The sequence below is a fragment of the Haliotis rufescens genome, unplaced genomic scaffold (assembly GCF_023055435.1).
Source record: "Haliotis rufescens isolate VD_foot unplaced genomic scaffold, xgHalRufe1.0.p SCAF_6, whole genome shotgun sequence".
NCBI classification, from domain to species: Eukaryota; Metazoa; Mollusca; class Gastropoda; order Lepetellida; family Haliotidae; genus Haliotis; species Haliotis rufescens.
This window is the reverse complement of record NW_025964334.1, coordinates 10,569,704-10,594,135: the sequence shown is the minus strand read 5'-3', so window position 1 is coordinate 10,594,135 and position 24,432 is coordinate 10,569,704. Positions and strand designations below refer to the sequence as shown.

The 24,432-nt window shown below is 39.6% G+C and overlaps 1 protein-coding gene across 5 annotated transcripts in view; it reads right to left on the bottom strand.

Annotated features, from left to right (window-relative positions):
- Positions 1 to 12,250: 12,250 nt before the first annotated feature.
- LOC124151646 (ETS homologous factor-like) overlaps positions 12,251 to 24,432 on the bottom strand; it is a 31,711-nt gene continuing 19,529 nt past the window's right edge. For 4 of the 5 annotated variants that reach the window (XM_046524211.2, XM_046524213.2, XM_046524212.2 and 1 more), the window contains 4 exons: positions 16,531 to 16,683; positions 15,949 to 16,167; positions 14,290 to 14,488; positions 12,251 to 13,714 (listed from right to left, as the gene is read on the bottom strand). In XM_046524211.2, coding sequence (XP_046380167.1) covers positions 13,612 to 13,714; positions 14,290 to 14,488; positions 15,949 to 16,167; positions 16,531 to 16,683 — 674 coding nt within the window. In that variant the 3' untranslated portion in view covers positions 12,251 to 13,611. The remainder of the gene's footprint in view (positions 13,715 to 14,289; positions 14,489 to 15,948; positions 16,168 to 16,530; positions 16,684 to 24,432) is intronic. The other variant, XM_046524215.2, reaches the window with a different exon arrangement.

Sequence of the window (24,432 nt, the reverse complement as noted above, 5' to 3'; positions counted from 1 at the left end):
ACCAAATTACAACAATTGCGCCACTTTACAGCAATTGCACCACATTACAACAATTGCACCACATTACATGAAATTGAACCACATTACAACAATTGCACCACCAGTAATTGCACCACATTACAACAATTGCGCCACTTTACAGCAATTGCCCCACATTACAACAATTGCATCACATTACAACAATTGCACCAAATTACAACAATTGCACCTCTTTACAACAATTGCACCACTTTACAGCAATTGCACCACATTACAACAATTGCGCCACTTTACAGCAATTGCCCCACATTACAACAATTGCACCACATTACAACAATTGCACCACATTACAACAATTGCACCACTTTACAGCAATTGCACCACATTACAACAATTGCGCCACTTTACAGCAATTGCACCACATTACAACAATTGCACCACATTACAACAATTGCACCACATTACAACAATTGCACCTCTCTACAACAATTGCACCACTTTACAGCAATTGCACCACATTACAACAATTGCGCCACTTTACAGAAATTTCACCACATTACAACAATTGCACCACATTACATGAAATTGCACCACATTACAACAATTGCACCACTTTACAGCAATTGCACCACATTACAACAATTGCGCCACTTTACAGCAATTGCCCCACATTACAACAATTGTATTGCACATTGCAACAATTGCACCAAATTACAACAATTGCACCTCTTTACAACAATTGCACCACTTTACAGCAATTGCACCACATTACAACAATTGCGCCACTTTACAGCAATTGCACCACATTACAACAATTGCACCTGTTTACAACAATTGCACCACATTACAACAATTGCACCACTTTACAGCAATTGCACCACATTACAACAATTGCACCTCTTTACAGCAATTGCACCAAATTACAACAATTGCACCACTTTACAGCAATTGCACCACATTACAACAATTGCACCACTTTACAGCAAATGCACCACATGACAGAGAATCGCGCCGCATCAGGCGACTGGGTCACCCGCGCCACCACACGTAATGCAACAAAGGCTGGGTACAAGAGACTATAAACTTTATACCACGTATAAGAGACTCTGTATGTATTGTGTATACCAATCAGTCGCGTCGATTACTTCAGGACACGAAGATATGTAGACGATAAAAGCGGTGTTTGCATTTCATGCATGCCTCTGTGTATTGGTTTATCAACCCTATCTGTCTCAATACAGCACAAGACTAAAACATATAGGTTTATGTAAACACGATTATCAAAGACATGTGTTGCCGGGTGTGTTTACATGCTAATATGCAAACATATGCGTGGGCATATGTAATCACCCTGAACTCAAAGTCCAAAGAGGTTTCGTGTCATGTGTAAAATTAATACATTCAAAGCTATTGGATTGGCCCTTTGTTCCTGAGGGCGAACGGTAGGCAACTGGTTAAAGCCTTCTATCGCCTCGCCGAAGGTCCGGGTTCGATTTCGCACATGGGTGAAATGTGTAAAACCCATTTCTGGTGTCACCTGCCAAGATATTGCTGGAATATAACAAAAAACGGCGTAACACTATACTCATTCTACGGAAGCCTTTCAGGGCAATTCTTTTGTCTTGAAATTTCAATATACTAACTTGAATTTCCAATACACTTAGTTGAAATTGCAAGATACATAAGTTGAAATTTCAAGAAAAGAAGAAAAAAATGTCCATAAAAGGCTTCCGTATCATTCACTTTATTCCTGACTTCTTTAGTAGGAAACCTCTAATAATGGTCGATTACTGCTTGTAAATTATTGGGACGTTACTTCATATATAGGAATGAATAGGAATACTGAGGCTTGGCATGATGCAGAATATAACACTGGAATAGATAAATACTCATTATCAGCTTCTTGAGTCAGCATGGCTTTGCTCGTAATAAATACAGAGAAATTTGTCGCGAGAAATGTTTTTATCACCACAAGTCTTTAGCTATAAATCTACTTGATACATTTAATCGCAGAAACTCGGAAATGTTTGCTCTGACGTGAAATCCTTAAGTCACGTTCCCCAACTTCGTCTATAAGCAGAAATCAGTGGGTTGACATTATAAAAATATTTTGAATATTCGGGATAATATACTGAACCGCAAAAGAAACATCACCATGGATAGATATATGAGAAGCCTTTTTTGTCCAAACACTGTAAACATACTTTGAGACATTAAAAAGATGAAATTTGGCAAAACTGACCATCAAGGTTGAAATTAAAGTGTGTGATGTTCTTGTGAAACACAACACTAGTCTCTGAGAAAATGGCAAAACAAGAAAGTATCTCGTGTGTCCGCCATGTGCATTGATGACTGCCGTGCAACGTCGTTACATGGAAGGCCATAGGCACTTGAGCCCACACTCTGATGTACGCCTGATGCAGTTCAGCTGCAGTTATCGGCCTTGGTCGGACGTCATTCAGCCGGCTTTGAATCTCGTCCAAGGGGTGCTCAATGGGATTTAAATCGGGACTGAGGGCAGGCCACTGCATGGTTCTGATGCCATTTTGCTGGAGGAAGTCTCTTGTTGCTCTCGCAGTGTGGGCAGGGGCGTTATCATGCTGAAACTCGTGGTTCCGGCGAAATGCCAAAGAGGTGTGGCGTGTGTCAAGACTTGATCAATGTACCGATGTTCTGGAAGACCACCGGGCCGACCCTCTGTGCAAGACCAATTCCACTCCACACCATGATGATCGGACCACCCCACGAGTCTCTCTAAACAACACAAGCATCCGAATCACGTTCCCCACGGCGTCGTCAGACTCTCACTCTGCCATCTGCTGTGGAGATACAGTAACGGGTCTCGTCTGAGAAGAGGACTCTTCTCCACTGTTGGTGGCGCCAATGCTGGTGCTGTGTTGCCAAATGAAAACGGTCCCGGCGATGACGTGGTGTCAGAATTTGTCCTCGGTGTGGCCTGTGACAGTTGAGGTGTCTGCTCGTCAATCGTCGACGCACGGTGTCCGGTCTAATGTGTCGTTGGTGTGTCCCCATGGTCTGTCGATCAGTTTCCGCAGCAGTAACAAAGCGATCTTGAAGATGTTGTCGCACAATCTGACGACCCTGACGTCGGGTGGTGACCCGTGGTCTTTCACTACGTGGTCGGTGATCTGTAGTGTTGGTAGTCTGGTACCGTTGCTGGGGCCTGTATATGGTCCTTACGTGGACTTGAAATGCATTGGCTACTTCCCGGGCGGTTTGTCCAGCTTGCAATCGTCCAAAGGCTTGATATCGCTGATTTCCTGCCAATCTTTGCATGTGGTAGCAATTCAATATCGAATTAATGTTATCCGATCTGGGTGGATTTTTACAGGGCAAGAAATGGGGGAACGCATGTGCATTTCAATTTGCACGGAACTCACGTCAAACAGAAAGATGATGTGTCTATAATTCGCGAAAACACATGCAAAGCACATAAACGTAGCGTTTGGGGATCAATTTTACAGCTTCATCGAAACGCAACCGCCTGTTAAAAACGTGCAGCACAGGATCCTACATTTAGGCATGCAGGCCCCCCTGCTGAATGGGTATAAAAATCCACATCAACGGCTGTTCATACAGTCCTTATAACGGCAGTAGAGGCGGTGACAGAATGCCAAGACTGAATGCAGCTCAACGGAACAACGCCATTGGGAGATTACAAGCTGGAGCAACTAAGCAAGAAGAGGCCAGGCACTTTGGCGTATCTAGACAGACAATGTCCGCACTGTGGACCCGATACAACAACACAGGAAGACCAAGGGTGACAACCCAAGCACAAGATCGATACATCCGGCTGCGACACCTCCGAGACCGCACTACCACAGCCACGTCTACAACCACACAGATCCCTGGGGTACGCAGAATATCAGATCAAATGGTACGCAACAGACTGAGGGAGGCTGGACTTTTTGCACGAAGACCTGTTCGACGTCATGTATTGACCCCACGTCATCTGGCGGACCGTCGCTTTGGTGCCAACAGAGTGTTAGATGGGCACGTGCAAGGTGGAGAAATTTACTGTTTACTGACGAGTCCCGTTTCCTACTCACACGTGCTGATGGGCGCGCACGTGTCTACAGACGTCGGGGTGAACGTTACGCCCCCAACTGTGTGCAGCAGGTTGTCCCATTTGGCGGCGGGAGTGTCATCGTATGGGCCGGAATTCATCACGATTGTAGGACGCCTCTCGTGCATGTGGCAGGTGCATTGACAGGTGTGCGTTACAGAGACTTGATCCTACAGCCTTACGTTCTTCCTCACGTCAACGTTCATGGCGGACAGTTCCAGCAGGACAACGCTCGACCGCATTTTGCACGTGTTTTTCAGGACTTCTTACAGCACAACAACATCCAGGCATTACCTTGGCGAGCCCGGTCACCAGATTTGTCCCCGATTGAGCATCTGTGGGACGAGTTGGATCGACGCGTTCGCAGAAGGAATCCACCGCCCCTAACACTTCCGGCGCTTCTTCATGCGATTCAGCATGAATGGCAGCACATCCAACAGCGTGTTATTGACAACTTGATTGCATCTATGGGTCGTCGGTGTCAAGCGGTGATTGATGCACGTGGTGGGCACAACCGATACTGACATTTCTGTACCCCTGTGACATTAGCTGTATCGTGTACGTGTGTCTGTCTAGGTGACACGATTAATGTTTTGAACAGTGTTTCAATTACGCTTTCTGTGTCCTATTTTGAAACAATCGCATTAAATTACATTTTGAAAGTCAGTGCTTGTTCGAATCTTGATGGGGAGAGATATTTATATAGGCTCTGCCTGTTTAGCAATCCCTTTTCACTGTACCAAGTGGAAATAAATATCGTTTGATAAAAAGAGACGTTGATGTTGTTTCGTTTATGGGGCATTACATATTCCAAGATATATCTGTTCCTATTGATGATGACATTAATAATATCCAAAAATAAAGAAATATAAGAGAAGAAATAGTTCTGTCTGCTTTTAAATGTGGTAAAACCGCTGGACCGGATGGACTCTGGAAATTAGGACACAGGGACTTGATAATAATGTGTATAATTACTACTATATTTACCAGTTCTTTAAATAGCATTTTTGATTCTGGTGATCTTCCATCGCATTGATCTAACAGTATAATTTTCCCGCCTCATAAGAAAGACAATACAATGATGTAAATAACTAATGGGGAATTTCTTTCATGGTCATCTGTGGTGAACATATTTACGTGTGTTTTAAATAACCGACTGAAAGAATTTTAATGATTTAATCTGTTCAACAAATCTGCCAGTGTCAAACGGTATTTTGTACTGGGTATTCTAGTACTGACACTATTTTTACACAACAATCACCAATCCAGAAATATTTATGAAAATCCATTATTTATTTGTAGATTTTCATAACGTTTTTGATTCTATCAATAATGAATCAAACCATTATTATACCATTTGTGGTATATGTTAGCTCAACAAGATATTAAAGGCAAAATGCTGAATATAATTTATGATATGTATTCAAGACAACAGCAGCTGTTAACATGCCAAATGTTAGCATTTCTAAATATTTGTATTGTTTAAGTGGAATGAATGAATGAATGAATGAATGAATGAATGAATGAATGAATGAATGAACGAATGAATGTCTTTATTTCCTCCAGATAAATCCGAAGATTCTCAAAACATTACATTAAGATTATGTAATTATATATATATAATTACATAATCTTAATGTAATGTTTGGAGAATCTTATATAATTACATAATCTTAATGTAATGTTTTGAGAATCTTCAGATTTATCTGGAGGAAATAAAGATATCAATGCCCCGCATAATTACAGGCTATAAACAGTGAGAAATATTGGTAAGATTACCACACGTTGTTTAGGATATGTTTAATTTCATAAAAATACTTTGAGAATTCTATAATCGTGAAATGTCACGTCATTTCATCAATGTCATTGTTATCTGCACCAAGAAAGATTGCTACCATGTCATGGCCTTCCACATCTCTATTTTAACATACATTTCAACATAAAGATAATCAATTAGAGTGGAAGAGAATACATCTCTCTCTCTGAAAGTAGACATTCCCAGTTTAAGGTGACATGATGATAATAATCATCAGCAAAAGTATTAAATTTTGTACATTCCTTAGATATTTTACTTCTGGGTCCAATCCTTATTACATACTGCATTTTTTCTCTCAATTCTGGATATATATTACAACGCTGTATAACACATGAGGAGTAAGTGTTATGTGAATTTTAGAATCAGTTCTACATGATAGTTTATATTTCCATACTTCTTCCTCGTGGGTAGTTATTTCATTTAATACAATCTTTCCCCACTTATTCTTCGCGGGGAATACCCCTGTGCAAACGTTGTGAAATACATGATGAAGTAGGTTATATTTCTTAGCTGTTGAAAGCAACACTCCACATAAACTGTGTAAATTGTTGTGATGAAAAATATTAAGTGACGTAGATGCGCAGAAAACAGTTTTACAAATTGAGACACATGAGTTTTTGCAGACAACAATGTTCAGATGTTCCGATCGGCAGCGCCGAGTCTCGGCATTTTCGAACTTGAAAAATGTTGACAATTGAATGACAAATTATTGGTTTATGCTTGCCTTTTTATAGCCACTACCACGAGTTACGAATACCATAACTTGCACGTGCATTTTGCTTCACTGTTTTCCTCCATGACCTTTTTAACAAGTGTGAAAACAATGCCGTTAAAGACATTGCAAATCGACAATGGCTGCGTTTGGACGCACCGTTTGCCGAATATCAGGAGAACCAACATTTTCCAATAACATATATACCGGATTTTTTGTGTAGTCAGGTTCAATGAACTACATACTACCTGTGCGTTTCTTTAATTGTAGCATTTGGCAGGGTATTTTAAGATCAAAGTGTTACTTAAAAGAAGAGATAACTTTGTTCATTTGAGCACAATATAAACCCTGAAACATGAAAAATAACTTCATTAAAAAGATCATATCCAGCATCATCATAAATGGGACAGAAGTCCATGATATCCACAATTCCACTGTTTCTTACATATGATTAGTTATTAATTTTATGTCCGAGGATGTGAATTTCACCAATTTAAGATGGGCGGTGGGGTAGCCCTGTGGTTAAAGCGTTGGCTCGAACACCCGGGTTCAATTCCCCACATTGGTACAATGTGTGAAGCACATTTTTCGGTATTCCCCCGTTGGATTTTGCTGGAATATTACTAACAGCGGCGTAAAACCATGCTCACCAACTCACTCACCCAAACTAAGACCTGCATCGGTTCGTGCTTTCCTTTCATATGAAGCTGACATGTCAAAATTCTGCTTATCTAAGGGGCGTATACAATTCGATCAAATACGCAATAAATGAAAGTGTCAAAATCATTTCTATAATCAAAAGCAGTCTCTCTTATGTCACAAGCATGTGTTTATGAATCACCATATAATTGTGATCATATCAGACGTTCGCAAATAGGTGAGCGTATCCTGGTCCACCGCTGGCAGCCATCACAAACACAAGCAAAGGCATTTCAATTGTTCAACTGAAAATAAACAACAACACGGTAATATAAGGTACAAGTCAAAATAGGGAATTTCATCGAACAACATTATTGTCACTGATGCCACAAATTTGGATATGTCTCCCAATGGATACCATGTGTGTGTGTGTGTGTGTGTGTGTGTGTGTGTGTGTGTGTGTGTGTGTGTGTGTGTGTGTGTGTGTGTGTGTGTGTGTGTGTGTGGCCATTTGTACTAGTCAGGACTGATGCTGATTTATAGTGCTAGCCCACTGAGATACCATGCCACATGAATAACCCACTCAGATACAGTATACTGACTCCGAGGCGACCAGTTCTTGTTTTAACCCCTTAACGCCAGGGTAACAACAAGTACCATCTTTTAACGAATTTTGGTCCGCGGCTCTCCGGGCGGACGTTCTACCACTACATCACGGTCACCTCTAAAAAACAGGCATCTGAAAAACGATTGAACAATTAAATGGCTGTGTTTCGGAATTTTAAGTTAGCACTGCTGAATATATTGAATTCTACCATGAGTTTGGTCAATACACGATTTGGATTGGTCAACCAGAGGTATCAAATCACAATAAACCACCTCTGATGGAAACGGAAGCTAATATTTTCGGAATAGTACTTCTTTTAATGTCCTTGGCGTAAGGCATATTTAAATAATCACATGTACCATTATATGCTACATAATGCAAAGCTGCGGTTACTACTATATTCAAAGGATGTGTGGCAATATTTGCATGCAGAAAACACGATAGAAATCTGCAAGGAGAATGTATTTCAAGCTTTGAGGACGACAGAGAACTTGCTTTTTGGCGCTTTTCTTTGTACGACTGTAACGTCAAATCTTTTGCATCCCAATGAGATATATGACGTCATAATAGAGCGAAACCTTTGCCAGGTTTTCTTAGATTTCTTTAGGGTGCCCACCTCATGCTGGCTAAATTTAACATTTGAAACGTCACACTACGCGTTCGGTTCCAAATTATATTTATCGCGGTTAAATCTACAGGTAACCTGGCTCCACACTGCAAACATACTATGTTTGTCTCCTAAATAACAGTTTCTAAGTGAAGCGGGGATACAGGTGTAACATCAAACACGGGAACATATGGTACAGGCAAAACAGGGAATTGCATCAGACATCATTTTTGTCACTGATGCGTTACGTTTGGAAAAATCCTCCATCATGTCTACCACAAAACTATTTGAAAACTTTACTAAGGCCTTGAATGTTGTAATCCTGTTTAAACAGCTTTTGAGAAAGAGTGATACGAAGCTCTTTGAAATGTTCGTAGAAAGAGCAGTACAGTTATAATGATAGCTGTATTTATAAGTGAGTATGTCCTCTCTTGATAAATAAATTGAGATACCCGTGCCCATTAATAAACAATCTCTAGACAGCTCACGAATCCATTCACAACAAAAGCTGATGCGAATGTCTAAACGAGAATACTATTATACAGAATGTATATCCCATCAAACCCGGAAATTACATTGACATAACATTTGTTTGTCTTTCACTCATGTCTGAACCGAATGTCACGTTGTCTATTTGAATCTGCAGATAAATGTGTTCGTGTTGACCAAGGGTGTTCAAAGTCGTGAATCTCTAAATGGTAGTGTGTGATTTACCTCCTTGTGTTATTGGAACTGTCGTAAAGTACAAAAACTTATGATAAAAATATGACCCTTTCTTTGTCGATATATACACGCTTCAAGAGAGAGAGAGTGAGTATGGTTTTACGCCGCTTTTAGAAATATTCCAGCATTATCACGGCAGGGGACACCAGAAATGGGCTTCACATATTGTACCCATGTCGGGAATCGAACCCGGGTCTTCGGCGTGACGAGCGAACGCTTTAACCGCTAGGCTACCCGACCGCCCTTACACACGCTTCAAAAAAAAAAAAGAAATGCACAGGTAGTATGTAGTTCATTGAACCTGACTACACAAAAAATCCGGTATATAAATAGGATATATGTTATTGGAAAATGTCGGTAGCCTGATTTTCCACAAACGGTGCGTCCAAACGCAGCCATTGTCGATTTGCAATGTCTTAAACGGCGTTGTTGTAACACTTGTTAAAAAAAGGTCATGGAGGAAAACAGTGAAGCAAAATGCACGTGCAAGTTATGGTATTCGTAACTCGTGGTAGTGGCTATAAACAGGCACGCATAAGCCAATAATTTGTCAATTTAATAGTCAACATTTTTCAAATTCGAAAACTCGGAGACTCAGTGCTGCCGATCGGAACATCGCCATAGGACGTATCCAAAGAGGGGAGACTGTTCTTCTGTTCCACGCAACTTCAGTGTCCTTAACAGCACCATTTGCCACCTTTGTGACCGATACACACAGTTCAATTCCACTGCAGACCATCCGAGAACCGGCCGACCAAGAGTTACCACCCCTGCAAAGGATCGCTACATTCTACTGTTCCATCTACGTCATAGCAATGGCCGTCGAGATCTCCAGATCTCAACCCAATCGAACACCTCTGGGATGAACTCGAATGTCGTGCACGTCAACGTCAGAACATGCCACAGACACTCCTACGACTGGCCTACGCGTTTCAAGCAGAATGACGCAGAATTCCTCAGGACAGAATTCGTACACTTATCCAGTCAGTGCCGAGGCGATGCAGAGCCGTGATTGCTTCCCGGGGCAGTCACACAAGATACTGAGTTCAGCGCCACCTTGTGGCCTTATGTGAACAGTTTTCAATGCTGTTGTACAAAGACAACATATGACTATCGATCTCCAAAACTTCATATTTGTATCTATGATATTAAATTAAATATATCGATTTATCAGGTACAATAAATTTACCAAACATCTATCTGTGCGTTTCTTTTTTTGAAGAGTGTAGATATACAAAGATGAACATGTAGTTATTCAAATTACATATAGATAGTATTGAGTTGTGTTTATCTCCGCGTTGAAACAGTCGTTATACAGTTAAACAGTTATATCATGGCGTGCCAGCTTGATGTGTGAAGAAAATAGCAATGATGAGACCTGAGACGTTTACAACTTTGATGAAACCCACGGATATCCTGGAGACAAACCCACTTTGTAATCAAGGCGAATCAGGGATTCGAACTCATTAACCCAAGTCTTATCTCCTTAATAAAACATAAAGGTGACATGTCTCGTTGTGTTCATTCCCCATTAAGCCATTCATCAAAACAAAAAAACGGTACGCTGGCAACCGCCTGCCTTGGTGATTAGGTGTGTAATCATTTAGATTAATCCTTACCCTCATTGCTTTTCAATGTCATACAGATAGGAGCATGCGTGGTCTGTGCAGAGTTGCGTCCCTTAGGCGCACACGAAACCTGTGATCGGGGACCCGAATCCTGGTCCGCCCCGATTATCTTTTTCAGGTTTATCAGCACCATAACAGATTTTACTAAAGTGGTAAATGTCTAAGACATCACTTCGGGGTTTTCGTCAACATTAAGCTGACAAACCGTGATATAACTGAAATACTGTTCAAAGCGGCTTTCAAACCAAAACTCACTCACTCAGACATAAAAAAGTTACATGATCGTATTTACGTTGGCTATTGGATAATCAGAGAGTAACATGAATTACTGATGACCTGGACCCATGGAAGCCCAATGGAGGTAAGTCCCGAGCATTGGCGAGTGGCTTACAGCATAGGTCAGACAACTCGCCATTCCCAGCATCGAGTACGTGACTCTACAAACTTCCCACTGTCATTTAAGAAACAGAATAAGAAAAATCGTATAAGATTCCACCCAGCAGAGAATCGTTACTTACGTCAATCTTTTGTTCAGATGACATAATGTGATCAATTGGTGACGTCATTAACAATATATGACGTCATGACAATATATGACGTGACATCGTGTTAAAAAAACCTGACGGAATATCCACATGAGCCAATATCGGACAGTTATATCATTATCCTTTCTTGTTCCAGGTTGATATAGCACACGCGGTTGGTATTGGATAAATACGTGAAAGGTTGAATGTCACTTTATAAGCCTTGCAGAAGGTGCACAAGAACTTGTCTCCTATGTTATGGACAAGTGCATGTTTGAGACCAGATCCCCAGGTTGATGATGCAGATCGACACTGATGACAACAATGCATCAACAATCTTCTACCCTGTGCGGTTCCATAACCGCTACGATGCGGGTTAGAATTGGTCATCAGCAACCCGTGCTTGTCGTAGAAGGCACCAAACGGAATCGGGTGGTCAGGCTCGCTGACTTGGTTGATGCATGTCTTCTTTACCCGTGAAGATCCGGGATAGAATAGGTTTTCAGCAACCCATGCTTGCCGTAAAAGGCAACTATGCTTGTCGTAAGAGGCGACTAACGGGATCGGGTGGTCAGGCTCGCTGACTTGGTTGATGCATGTCATCGTATTCCAGTTGCGTAGATCGAGGCTAATGATGTCTATCGCCGGATTGTCTGGTCTAGACTCGATTATTTCAAAACCGCCCTCATATGGACGGAATAATGCTGAGTGCGGCGTTAAACAGCAAACAAACAAACAAACAAAAAAGAACACGTGATCGTATCCAAATTGCCTTGATCCGTGCTCATGATGTTAATCACTAGATTGTCTGGTAAAAACTTGATTATTCACATACCGCCGTCAAATCGCTGGAATATTGCTGAGTACGGCGTTAAACAAACAAACAAACCTTCCAGAGCATGTGCAGTATAAAAAACTCGAGAAATGATTAACGGTAATAAAACAATAAATTTATTTTCAAGAAAAATGTACAAAACAGTCTCATTTCGAGCAAGTGTCGTTTGCATAGGAAAAGGTTGAGCAAATTCATAGATACTCTATAAATACCGGTTGTACGGGTAGGAATGCTACTACGACCACACCATACCCGGGAAACATGAGGCACTTTGATGATATAATATCTAGGTTCCCAAAGAGATCGGGATCTCACAGAGATCGAGCTCTCCTGGAGATCTAATCTAAGCATCTTAAGTGCAGTGCTGCCTTGACAATATCGGAAACATTCGTTTAAATCCGATAAACTTACGGAAGTTGGCGAATAGTGTCGAATGCAAGAGGCAATACTGAATCTATGTGATATATTGAAACTCGTACCAAATACACTGAAACGTCTTTAATCCACACCCGTTAATTCGAATCCCTCTTCAAACGAACCTCCCAAATACTCAAAGAACACCACTCTATAAGAGTAATTCGTAATTCCGGAAACGTGTTAAACCAGACGATATAACTTAAAAAGGTTTCAATGTATATACACATAAAAAAGGTTTTGATTCATGGTTTCATAAGGCACTTTTGATTCAAGTTCCCATCGACATTATTGCTATATGGACAAAACAGGGCACTAACCACTGTTTCTTTCAGATATGCAATTGTATTCAAAGCACCAACAGGCAATTACTTGTTCTAAACAACATCCCGGCAATCAAACCGCAATGCCCGCGTTGTCACAAGACTTCCCGTTCTTCTTGAAACGCGTTAGCTCAAAATTGTCTGACAAAGTGACATATACTTACAGTTATCAGATCTTAACGGCATGACAGAATTATATATTTCGTGATAACAATGATAACGGGATCCAATGAAATGAATGTATATGACAACATGAGACAGTTTGAAAATACTTATATCAACAAAGTTTTGCTATGTGCATGCCAGAAGATGTACTCTCCATAGATATCGAACCTTGGTTTTGGTGTTCATATGGTGATTGTTATGACAATATAATGAAAATATTAAACTATGAAAATATGAAAATATGTCTGACAGTGCGTTATGTACAGAGTGTGGAAAATGGAAGAATAAAATGGAATGAGCTCTCAACAATCATCCGCCTTGGACGTGTACTGTAAAGCCTTGCTGTCAGCATTTGAAAGTTACTGTCCGCGATTGACTGAGGAACGTCGTGAACTTACACCCGCCTTTCAAACACAAAGCATCATGGGATTACCCACTAGCTAGTCACATGTCACATCCATCCAATGAAAAACGTTCCTCATGACTGAATGACGGGAATGGCGTCGAGGTTCTTGACTGTTTATGAATTCACACGAACGTGTCATGAAATAGTCACTGCCAACCAGTCGATTTGGGTCCGAACCGGAAGCAAAGTTTTTTAGGGTAGCCACTATTCTTAGGCAGGTCGATGAAATAACCTTCTTTTCTTGAATACCTAAGAAATGAAAGAAAATTGATGTTAAATAAAAATTACACCATATATATATATATATTTATATCATGGCTCATCGCGGTAATGTTGAAAAACTCTAATTAAAGACTCTTTCGATCGAATATGCATGGTCATATATACTGTCAAAAGAACACCAGATTCTTCAATATTTCTATCTTTAGTCTGTCATGCCATCACAATCTTTAACTTCGTTTCAGATGTATACATCAAATCGGCCTGGAAATTTAACATATTGGCTATAAGTGCGTGGATCCAATTTTAGGCCGCTTTTGGCACCATTCCGGCCATATGGTACCAATTTTGAGACGAACACTTTTGAGGATTTTGTGGTCAAACCACACATTAACGTGTTCATATCGAGACTTTTATTCAAAATAGTATTATTAACCCTACAGCCCTAAACAATCGTTTCCATTTCGTTTCTATTCCCAAAATGCAAAGCGAAATAAGGTTCCACTCGAAGCGCCCGTTAAATCGTCCCATCTATCAATGACTTAGACGAGAGTTGCATGGAATAGTAATGTAAATTACTAGTTTTCTAACTATCGGGTGCATACCTCATGGACCTGCTCATCTTCTCATATGTCATCTCCTTCTTATTCTTCTTTTTCTGACCCCAAAGAGTTGCAACTTCCGAGGATTTGACAACTCTGAAGACGCCCTCTTCCCTGTTCTCCCACTGGATGATGCTACCGTTGAATTTGGGATCCTTGAGAAGGTCTCGGATGAACTCCCATAAGTGAAGGACTTTTGATGCTGCAAGGAAATAACACATTGGTAATACTTGCTTAATTTAATTCCTAATTTTACGACCTCGAAAAAGCTTTCGCTATCATCGTAATCTGTCATGGGGTCAGCAATATTGCAGCTTTATAATGACGGCTTGTAAATCATTGAACGAGTGATTGACACCATGAGCGACGTTCCGTGCTGTCGGAGAATGGTGACACACTATCAGTCAAATCACATCGTGCAACCAGATCCTCAACTCAGCTTCAGCAGCTGGGCAGAAATTGCTCAGGAATCCCAGCAAGGATGTAGTAACTCGGAACTCATCACGTAAGAATTTGAAGTTACATTCCCAACAATATCAAACTAATATCGTTTTGACAAGTGCGTTATCATGCCCTGCAGACTGATATGAGGTTATCATGATTGTGTAGGCCATGCACCTTGCAAACGAGATATACGGAATGCATTGACCCAATTCATCCTGAATCCCGGGTTATTGAATGGAACGACCACATGAGACTGAAGAGACAGTTTACCCATTATTCAATAATACGGACATTTGCTAATCAGGACGAGTTCACCTGGAACAGTACCGTCCGGATTAATGGTGTTCCACTGTATATTACAAATAATACATATTTGATATCTGAACTGTGCAAAACATGACGTATCCGAACAAACTAGGTTCTACTTTAATATGATATGTTACAGATAGCATTGTAACCTCTGACAGGCTTGAATCAGGTATGTCACAAGGTGGATGACTGCAGTCAAAGTATTTTGCATAGTGGCGGAGATCAGTGGTGACAGCGTTCGCTCGTCAGGCCGAAGGCCTTGGTTCGATTCCCCACATAGGCATAAAACGTAGAGCCCGCTTTTGGCATCATGGTGTCATCCTGTATCAAGCGCATCTTGTTGGAATATTACTAAAACGGCGTAAAACCATACTCACTCACTTATGTAAAACGGTGTGATCTAAGCAGGGTTACATTCACAACAGTTCGGTGTTTTAGATAGAAGAACAACTTTATGTTTACTTCCGGGTATAATAAGGTCATATGAAGGACCGGAATTCCTCCTTGTGTTGCTTTCAGATAACGCCACGAATTACAAATATTTCAACGTATGTTGATTGTGCCTGAAAAATAGCTATAACATTATCTTCTTACCCTTAAAGTTTTCATAAAGTTTTCTTTAATGATTCAAATTATTACAAGAAGGGTAGAACAAAGTGTACACTTCCATTTGGCTACACGGTTGAAACTGACATCCATCTTAGCTAATTTGCATTGGCATATTAAATTTCAAAATGACACTTACGAATGTAAACTTTATCAAATGTTTATATGACTGCACAACGTTCTAATGTGAAATTTAACAAAACGTCACATACATGATTATTCATAGACGTAACACATGCACGTAGCCCACAGCCACAACACGTGGTATCACAACAATTTCCACAAATATTTATGTCAACTCACTCTGGCCCTTTTTTCGTCCCGGCTTTTTCTTCTGTGGTGGCCTCGCAGGGTCATGACTTGGCATGTCAGACGCGAAGACTTGACTTAGAGGGGGGCACTGAAAGAGCTCCTCTGGCTTGTAGAGGGGTTCGCTGTAGAAGTTGCTTTCGTCTTTGATGCTCATCATACTGGTCGCGTTATCATAGGACTCGCTGTAGCAGCTACCGGGATCACTATAATCTGTGGAGGACAGACGATAAGTCCTTATTTAAAGCTGCTGATATTCCACCGAGAAAGGTCTGAACCAGCTTCCTGTACATTTGTAAATATATCAACAAGGAAGTGTTTTATTGTTGATAAAATGTAACGACACGAGAAAAAAGCAGATGCGTGACCCAGTTAAGGTAAGGGTATTTTAATTGGTATCCACTCAAACTACATAGTCAACATTTACTTAATACAAAGTTGTCTATCATGCACTTTCTTATATGTATCGTGAGAAGTGTTAAATATTTACACAGACGCATGTGTACATATGAACTGTTATTCTGTATAAATGTTCTGGATAGTGACAATGAATACGATTATATGTAGGCTGCCTACCAGAACCGCTGTCATCAACACCATCTGAACCCAAGTCAGCTCGTTCAGACATTAATTCAGATTGGGGCAGCTGAGACATGTCTTCAACGTCCGTCCAAGAGAGATGGGCAAGGGGTGTGTAGTCGGTTCCTTCAAAAGCACCGAAAAGATCTTCTGCAATACAGGACAAGCGGATGAGAAGACATGGTTCATACATTCATCATGTTTGCTGCATACCTGGTTCATCCAAGGGTCATATATAATCACACATACTCCGTACGCGTTTCAAACGTGATTCATGCTTGGTGAATATCTTGAGCAATCATGAGCATTCGTACATTTTTCATATTAAACAAACATTATCGTTCAAACATAATCATATGCGGTTCATACATGGTTCACGCATGACCTATAACTGAAGGTCAGCCATGAACCACCCATGTATCCTCAGTCCTCCCATCGACCCGTGAAGATCCGGGGTAGAATAGGTCTTTAGAAACTCATGCTTGCCGTAAAAGGCAACTGTTGTCGTAAGAGGCGACTAACGGAATCGCCGTCATATAGCTGGAATATTGAGAAGTGCGGCGTTAAAAAATAAAGAAACAACAAAAAAACAATCCTGTGATACATGTTGTGATCTAAAGTCTTTATTTTGGTTGGTTTGTTTGTTGTTTAACGCCGCACTCAGCAATATCCCATCCATATGACGGCGATTTATAAATAATCGAGTCTGGACCACACAATCCGGAGATTGACATCATAAGCATAGATCTACGCAATTGGGATACAATGACATGCATCAACCAAGCGTTAGTCGCCTCTCGACACGCATGGGTACCTGAAGACCAATTCTAACCCGGGGTCTTCACGGGTCGATCTATAGCCGATGTATTTTGATTTTACATATCGTCCTTTAGTTGTGTCTCGTGCACAAAAAGCTGTTTTCACATGTGTCCTTTATGAATGGCAAGTTTATCAATATATATGTATTTCGGTTTTCTGACACGCATCCTCATTTAATGTAAGTTGGTGGGTTGAGTGCCATATTTTCACAGGCAAACAACTTTAAATAATAGCAACGTTAGAAACGTGTCAAATCAGTTCCCTTTATAAAATCTGCAATAGGTTAAAGCCAAGTACAAATAAATAGATGGATTCGATTTGATTCACATGGTCGTTAACATTTATTTTAAATGAATTCCGAATGTTTTTAAACACAATAATCAACAACAGCATAGCTATGTCATCGAGCCTGAACAAAATCGTCATTGAAATTTTGTTTTGTTTGTTTGTTTGTTGCTTAACGCCGCACTCAATAATATTCCAGCTATATGACCTCGGTCTGTAAATAATCTAGTCTGGACCAGACAATTCAGTGATGTCATTGAAAGCATGAAAACATGCAGAGTATCGGGTTATAATGACACCAGACCAGTCACGGATCCTGACCATCGATCCAGTTTATTTGACAAGCGTAGCTAACTGGAGCTACTTCTACCCTGAACTACCAACACGTAACTTCAAAAGAAACACAGGCGTTGTGGCGGTCCTAAATATATGCCCACACAGGAAAGTAAGCCAATCCAATAAATGCATTATATACTTTAACCTTACACGCACAAATACCTTAAACTGTCGTCCACAAGGTAATATCGGTATCACAGAAATGTATTAGTTCCCTTGCCCTGAACGAAGGTAGTTGATCCTCATTGCAACGTTAACAAAGAGAGAGCACTATGCGTGGAAGGTAAATGATTTCGATCATGAGATAAGAACATAAGTATCGATTATCTACTGCTAGAGCAACGTTTGCACAGAGAAAACCACACAGCTTTTTTAAACGGAGCATATATCTTATATATCTAAGAGTAACATTGAGGCAACCCGATGAATTATATAGACTCACTACACATCTTTGATAGGAGGGAAGTACATGTATAGAGAACGTCCCTAACAGGTTCCTCCTTCCCCTTTACAAACTTCGAAGACAAAACGTGATACAACTTGAAAACGTTTTGGTCGAACCTTCGCAACATACCTGCCGACAAATCAGCACTGCAAATTTGTGTTTGGACTCTTTTGTAACGTTGGTAAGATAGATGTTTTAAAGAAGGTAAACACAGCAAGTCGGGAAAGTAGTTTTGACAAGCTGTGGGTGTTAACGCAGAGGCTGTTGTACAGGGATTTCCATAATAAGTTTGCAAGAAACATGTTACTTCGAAATAAAATGACATAAGTTTTACCTTGTTTTCCAATTAATATTCACGATGTTGAGACACTATTCCTTCCGTGTGATAGTCCCAATGTGTAATGAAACTTGTAGCATGGATCACATGAGGAACCAGAAACAGTTGGACAGAAACAAAGGCCATATTGTTTAAATTGTGTCACACAACTTTTCCTCAAACAAGCAACAAGGAAGTGAAACAAATACAAGGATTTTCCTCCTCTCGGGTTCTTCTTGTACCCGGCAAATTTATGAAAGTACCCCCTGAGTGGACACGAGATAGGACGCTCTTGAGTGTAACTCCCAAGCAGGAAATAATTTTCTTCAAGAATGAATATAACGTAATGACTTGTCTAAATTACAACTGTAAAACATCATTTCAGTGCTCTGGGGTCACTGTTCAATTCATGTTTTGCTTTAAATTAAAAAAGAGGAGTGAAAAGGGCCGACATACCCACGTAGTTCACATCACGAGAGGTGGATTGGAGTTTTCTATTTAATGCTTGACAAAGATTCTAAATTTGATTGTGTTATATACAATGAGTAACGCCAGAATCTATAGAATCTTATCTGGGAGTAACGATGTGTCACTATTTCACGAGTAACGTTCTAATACAACACGACTAATAATGATTTATATTAAGGTGATTGTTTGTTTTCGAGTGCAACATAAGCCATGTGGGTGATAAGGTTTCGTGACGAGGAATGAAACACTCAGTGTTAAATGACTGAATTGTCACGAAGTAAGGACAATGTATACACGTTTTGAAACATTTCCTTGGCGGTTTGTTGGACTGTAAAAATACCACTGTGACAATTGATTAAATAACAAACTTTGAGCTTTCTGGCTACTCTGGAGGGAGGGAGGGGGTGTCTAGAACACAAATTGTGAAAATGTAGTTTGGTTTATATAGCTCAGGTTTTGTAAATCCCAATCGATCATTGCTTAATGTTCTGCAATGGTGTGTTGTTGGTCCCAAATTAGTTGCTTTTAAAGCAAAATAAATGTATGTCTGAGAAAAATAATCTCACACAATAAGCTCCCCCTTATTGTTTATGGACATCTTAAAACCAAAATGAATATACGTATAAAAGTCCTTATGGTTTAATGCATATTTATCTATTTTTATTTTGTTCATGCGGTTATTGTTTGTCATCTTTGTAGATGCTTTGTGTCTATATGCATTCCAATAAATATCAGCAACAATTTGAGTCATCTCTATTGATGACAACGAATCAGGGCAGTATTTACTTGCCCCGATATCAAATGCTGTGCAATTAAATTTCACGTGCCTAAGTCATGAATGTCGTGCCAATAAATCGATACCCTCAAATGTATGCGACCAGCCAGCTTATCAAGACGATAAAGAAATCCACGATTTAATAAATTAATCGTGTGAACATAGACATGTGATTTTGTGTGACGTGTGTTCAAGCACATATTATACCTACCGGTGATTTGAGGACAAGCTATTCAATGTTCAGATACATGCAGTGATTTATGTTTTGTTATGTTTCTTTTTTTTATCCGGTGAAGGTACAAACGAAAATAAATACTTTTACATGCGCATTTCTTGTGATGCTTTGTTACACTATGAAGAGTTCTTGATTGTGACTCAGATACATATTAATATTAATACGCTTGTATACACCTGTTAATATATTTCCATATGAAAAAGCAAGTGTTATTGAAACTGGTATTCCTTATTTGTTTTCTGATTAAACACATTTGTTTTTGTTCAAAATGTAGCATATTCATAGTGAAATGGTCATAGTTATAAGCCTACTCTCTCAAATCCTCCCCATTCTTCTTCTGGGGTAGCCTAGTGGTTAAAGCATTCGCTCACAATGCCGAATATCCGGGTTCGATTCCCCACATTGGTACAACGTGTGAAACCTATTTGTGGTGTCCCCCGCCAGAATATTGCTGCAATTACTTTTCAAAGTGTCACAGCTCACTCACTCATCCTGCTTCTTCACACATATGTGACTCAGTATTTGCGACCATCTGAAGGAACATACACTGTTCTTGTTCCTTCTTTTCGGCATATAAGGGTGGCATCTTGGACAATTTTCAACATTTGATCAAAGTTTCATGTAGATACATGAACGTTCCCGTAACATTAAATACATCGATGCTTGTGTAAGATTGATGACGTTTGTAGTTGATATGAAAATGTACACAGAAAATCATTTACGTGTAATTTTATGATATATAAGTCAGTGATATAGGTTAAACTCGCTTTGATTTATGTTTCCGTTATAACTAAGTGTGGGGAAAACCTAAATTTGAACCTATGATCAGCGGATCTCTAACTGATGGTGGTTCATAAGCACATGCATTTGCTAGGAATCGTACAATGGACTACTTCTACAGATATTTCTTAACAGACTGATCTTCGTCGCTTTTATTCAAAATCCTGCTTATTCTGATTCGGATTTCGACCCAAAGAGGTTTCACTGAGTCGTTAATATACCTCATAAACCTTTTTGTTAACGAACTGAGAATTTTTAGAATTAATTGTGAGTGAATATGTGAATGTTGTAAAATGCCGCATGTATCAGCTATCACGCTTTGTCACGGTGGCCGGTAAATGATCGAGTCTGGACCAGGTAAAGCAGTGACAGAAATCATAATAAACTATACGCGGAACACGATGAGACTCAATCTGCCAAGTCGCAATCCGATCACCTTCTTACCCCATGAATATATAAAATATGACATCATATATTATATTTCAGAGTGCACATATCTACCGGCCTGAAATAAGCTCCTTCCAGACAGACTGCACTGTACGCGCATTTCTCGGTCGTGTGACTGCTTAAATTGCAGATTGGATCAAAGTATCCATAGCGTCTATTGTTCGTTTGTAGTATACAATTTCCAACACACATCGTAAACCCAAGGACGAACACAGCCAATCATAGAAGACGACTGAAATATGCACAATGCTTGCTTGTTCTACTTAACTTCCTGAATCATTTTCTGTATGTATGTATGTATGTATGTATGTATGTATGTTATGTATGTATGTATGTATGTATGTATGTATGTATGTATGTATGTATGTATGTATGTATGTTATGTATGTTATGTATGTATGTATGTATGTATGTATGTATGTATGTATGTATGTATGTATGTATGTATGTATGTTATGTATGTATGTATGTATGTATGTATGTATGTATGTATGTTATGTATGTATGTATGTATGTATGTATGTATGTATGTATGTTATGTATGTATGTATGTATGTATGTATGTATGTTATGTATGTATGTATGTATGTATGTATGTATGTATTATGTATGAATGTATGTATGTATGTATGTATGTATGTATGTATGTATGTATGAATGTATGTATGTATGTATGTATGTATGTATGTATTATGTATGAATGTATGTATGTATGTATGTATGTATGTATGTATGTATGTATGTATGAATGTATGTATGTATGTATGTATGTATGTATGTATGTATGTATGTATGTATGTATGTATGTATGTATGTATTATGTATGTATGTATGTATGTATGTATGTATGTATGTATGTATGTATGTATGTATGATATATATATTTCTAGGGTGAGGTTATATGCATGAGAACCTTACTAAATCACGCACAGGGCTGCAAACACGAAAACAGGAACACATATTAAGATTGTGTGACGTGTATGTCCGATTGCGTTTACAAATGGGACAATGTGGGTTTTCCACGGAAGTTACATATTCTACACGCCACTGGACTGGACCGACTTACAGATATTGGGGAGTAGGTGGGGCAAGATGGAGGGGGTGGAGGTGTGTGTGTGTGGGGGGGGGGGGGGGGGGGGGGGGGTAGATGTATAAAAAATATAATATGTTACAGTATAAATTCCCTTAAAAAGATCTTTCGTATTAAAGCAGTTGTGATCTTACAAATATCCTGTGTCTTGTAATAATCGTCCGGTCCCTAATTCATAAACCAAATACATATAAATGATACATGGATTAGTGATATTTCATATATGCGTTGTCCATACACCCCGAAATTACTTTTATCGATTACTGAAACATTTTGAGCTTGACATTATCATAATGCAATATATGTGTATGTAAAGTGGCGGGTTTAAACTTGACATCGAGGTATACACAACGGAGGCAAACGAAACGACATTCCTTAAGGAACAAGGTAACCGGGCGCTTTCAGTGACCGTTATAACGATGTGCAAGAGCTGTTTCACATAGTCGTTAGGTAAACAGCATGCACTGCGCCTGTCCTACTGGTGATTATATTCACCCGCTTACACCCCTTGTGATAAATGAGGGTATGTGGGGTACCCTCAATTGTGCTGCGATATCTTCCTGGTTCGACTTTATTTGTAGTCTTTCACTAATTGGTGTCAAGGCTACCTGAATCGACATAAATATTTATGGAAGCACTTGGAAACGTTGTGTGTAACGCTGTGAATTATTACTTATGGGCTATTATATCAATTATAAGCCAGTGTCGTATATTTCGTGTACGTGTACGCGTTTATCATGATAATATTCCTAAAAAAAACCGGTGTAAACGCCTTCCACCCCTGTCGAATATTTAGATGTGTGTATTCACTTCACGCATCAATGATTTCTCTTCACGGGAACCTACACATGCCATTCTTCAGCGGTCAATGTGCATGCATTCATATAGCATTCACAGCTCAATTGGGAAAATACAAATCAAGATATGTGCATATATGCATGACGTTACGTTTCTGTCTCGCCAGATCGGCATGTCGTGGCTCACGAGACATCGCTGTCAATATCGTGTCCTATACAAGAAGACAAGACCGTGGTAGCAGTGTGCTTATGTAAGAATGAAATAATTTATGGTATATGCGACCTCTGTTTATTGCCATGCAGCGTGGTCAAGAGCCCATATCCACTGTCAGGCACATCCATAAATGAACAACCTCAGTGACAAAGCCGATAAGAACCCAAGACCTTTCCGCATTGACCTTCCGTGCAGCCTCTGTGATTTCACAGATATATTTGACAGCACGGTTTGCACCGGCCCCATCTGATATAACTGTAACGACATTGCACGCAAATGCACAAGAAGAAAATATTGGTAACACGGGTATGCATAGTTGATAACAGAGATTATATTTATAGGATATTAATAGTAGTAGCGATCACATATCAGACTCGTTACAGGTCTCAATGCTTTTTACTATGTACTATGTACTAAGGTGAAGGTCATCGCGGGATTAACGATTAACGATTTACGTTTTTACACAATCCTGTTCAGTTTGAATAGAAACTTTCTCAGAGACATGCCTTCTGTATTTCGTATGTAAGTGTGTATTACATGACACTTGTTATTTCTCCACTAAATATACGTCGTGATATTAATATATATCTATCCGCCCTTAGCCTTTCTCCCATCATTTGAACGCTCTGGTGATGATACTTCAGGCGAGGGACACTTCCGGATATACAACAGTTTCATTGAATTGAGTGTACAGGAAACTGTTCATCGAAACACTTCAACTGTCAGTGTACCCTAGCGAATTTATACACCAAGCTGTCAGACAAATCTACTTTTCCAGGTAAAACCATAGCAATCTATCAACTTTTTTTTGACGTTACTGAACAATTATCATCCATTGTTCAAATCAGATGCATAAACATAGTGAATAATACGTTAGAAATTCCGTTAATCT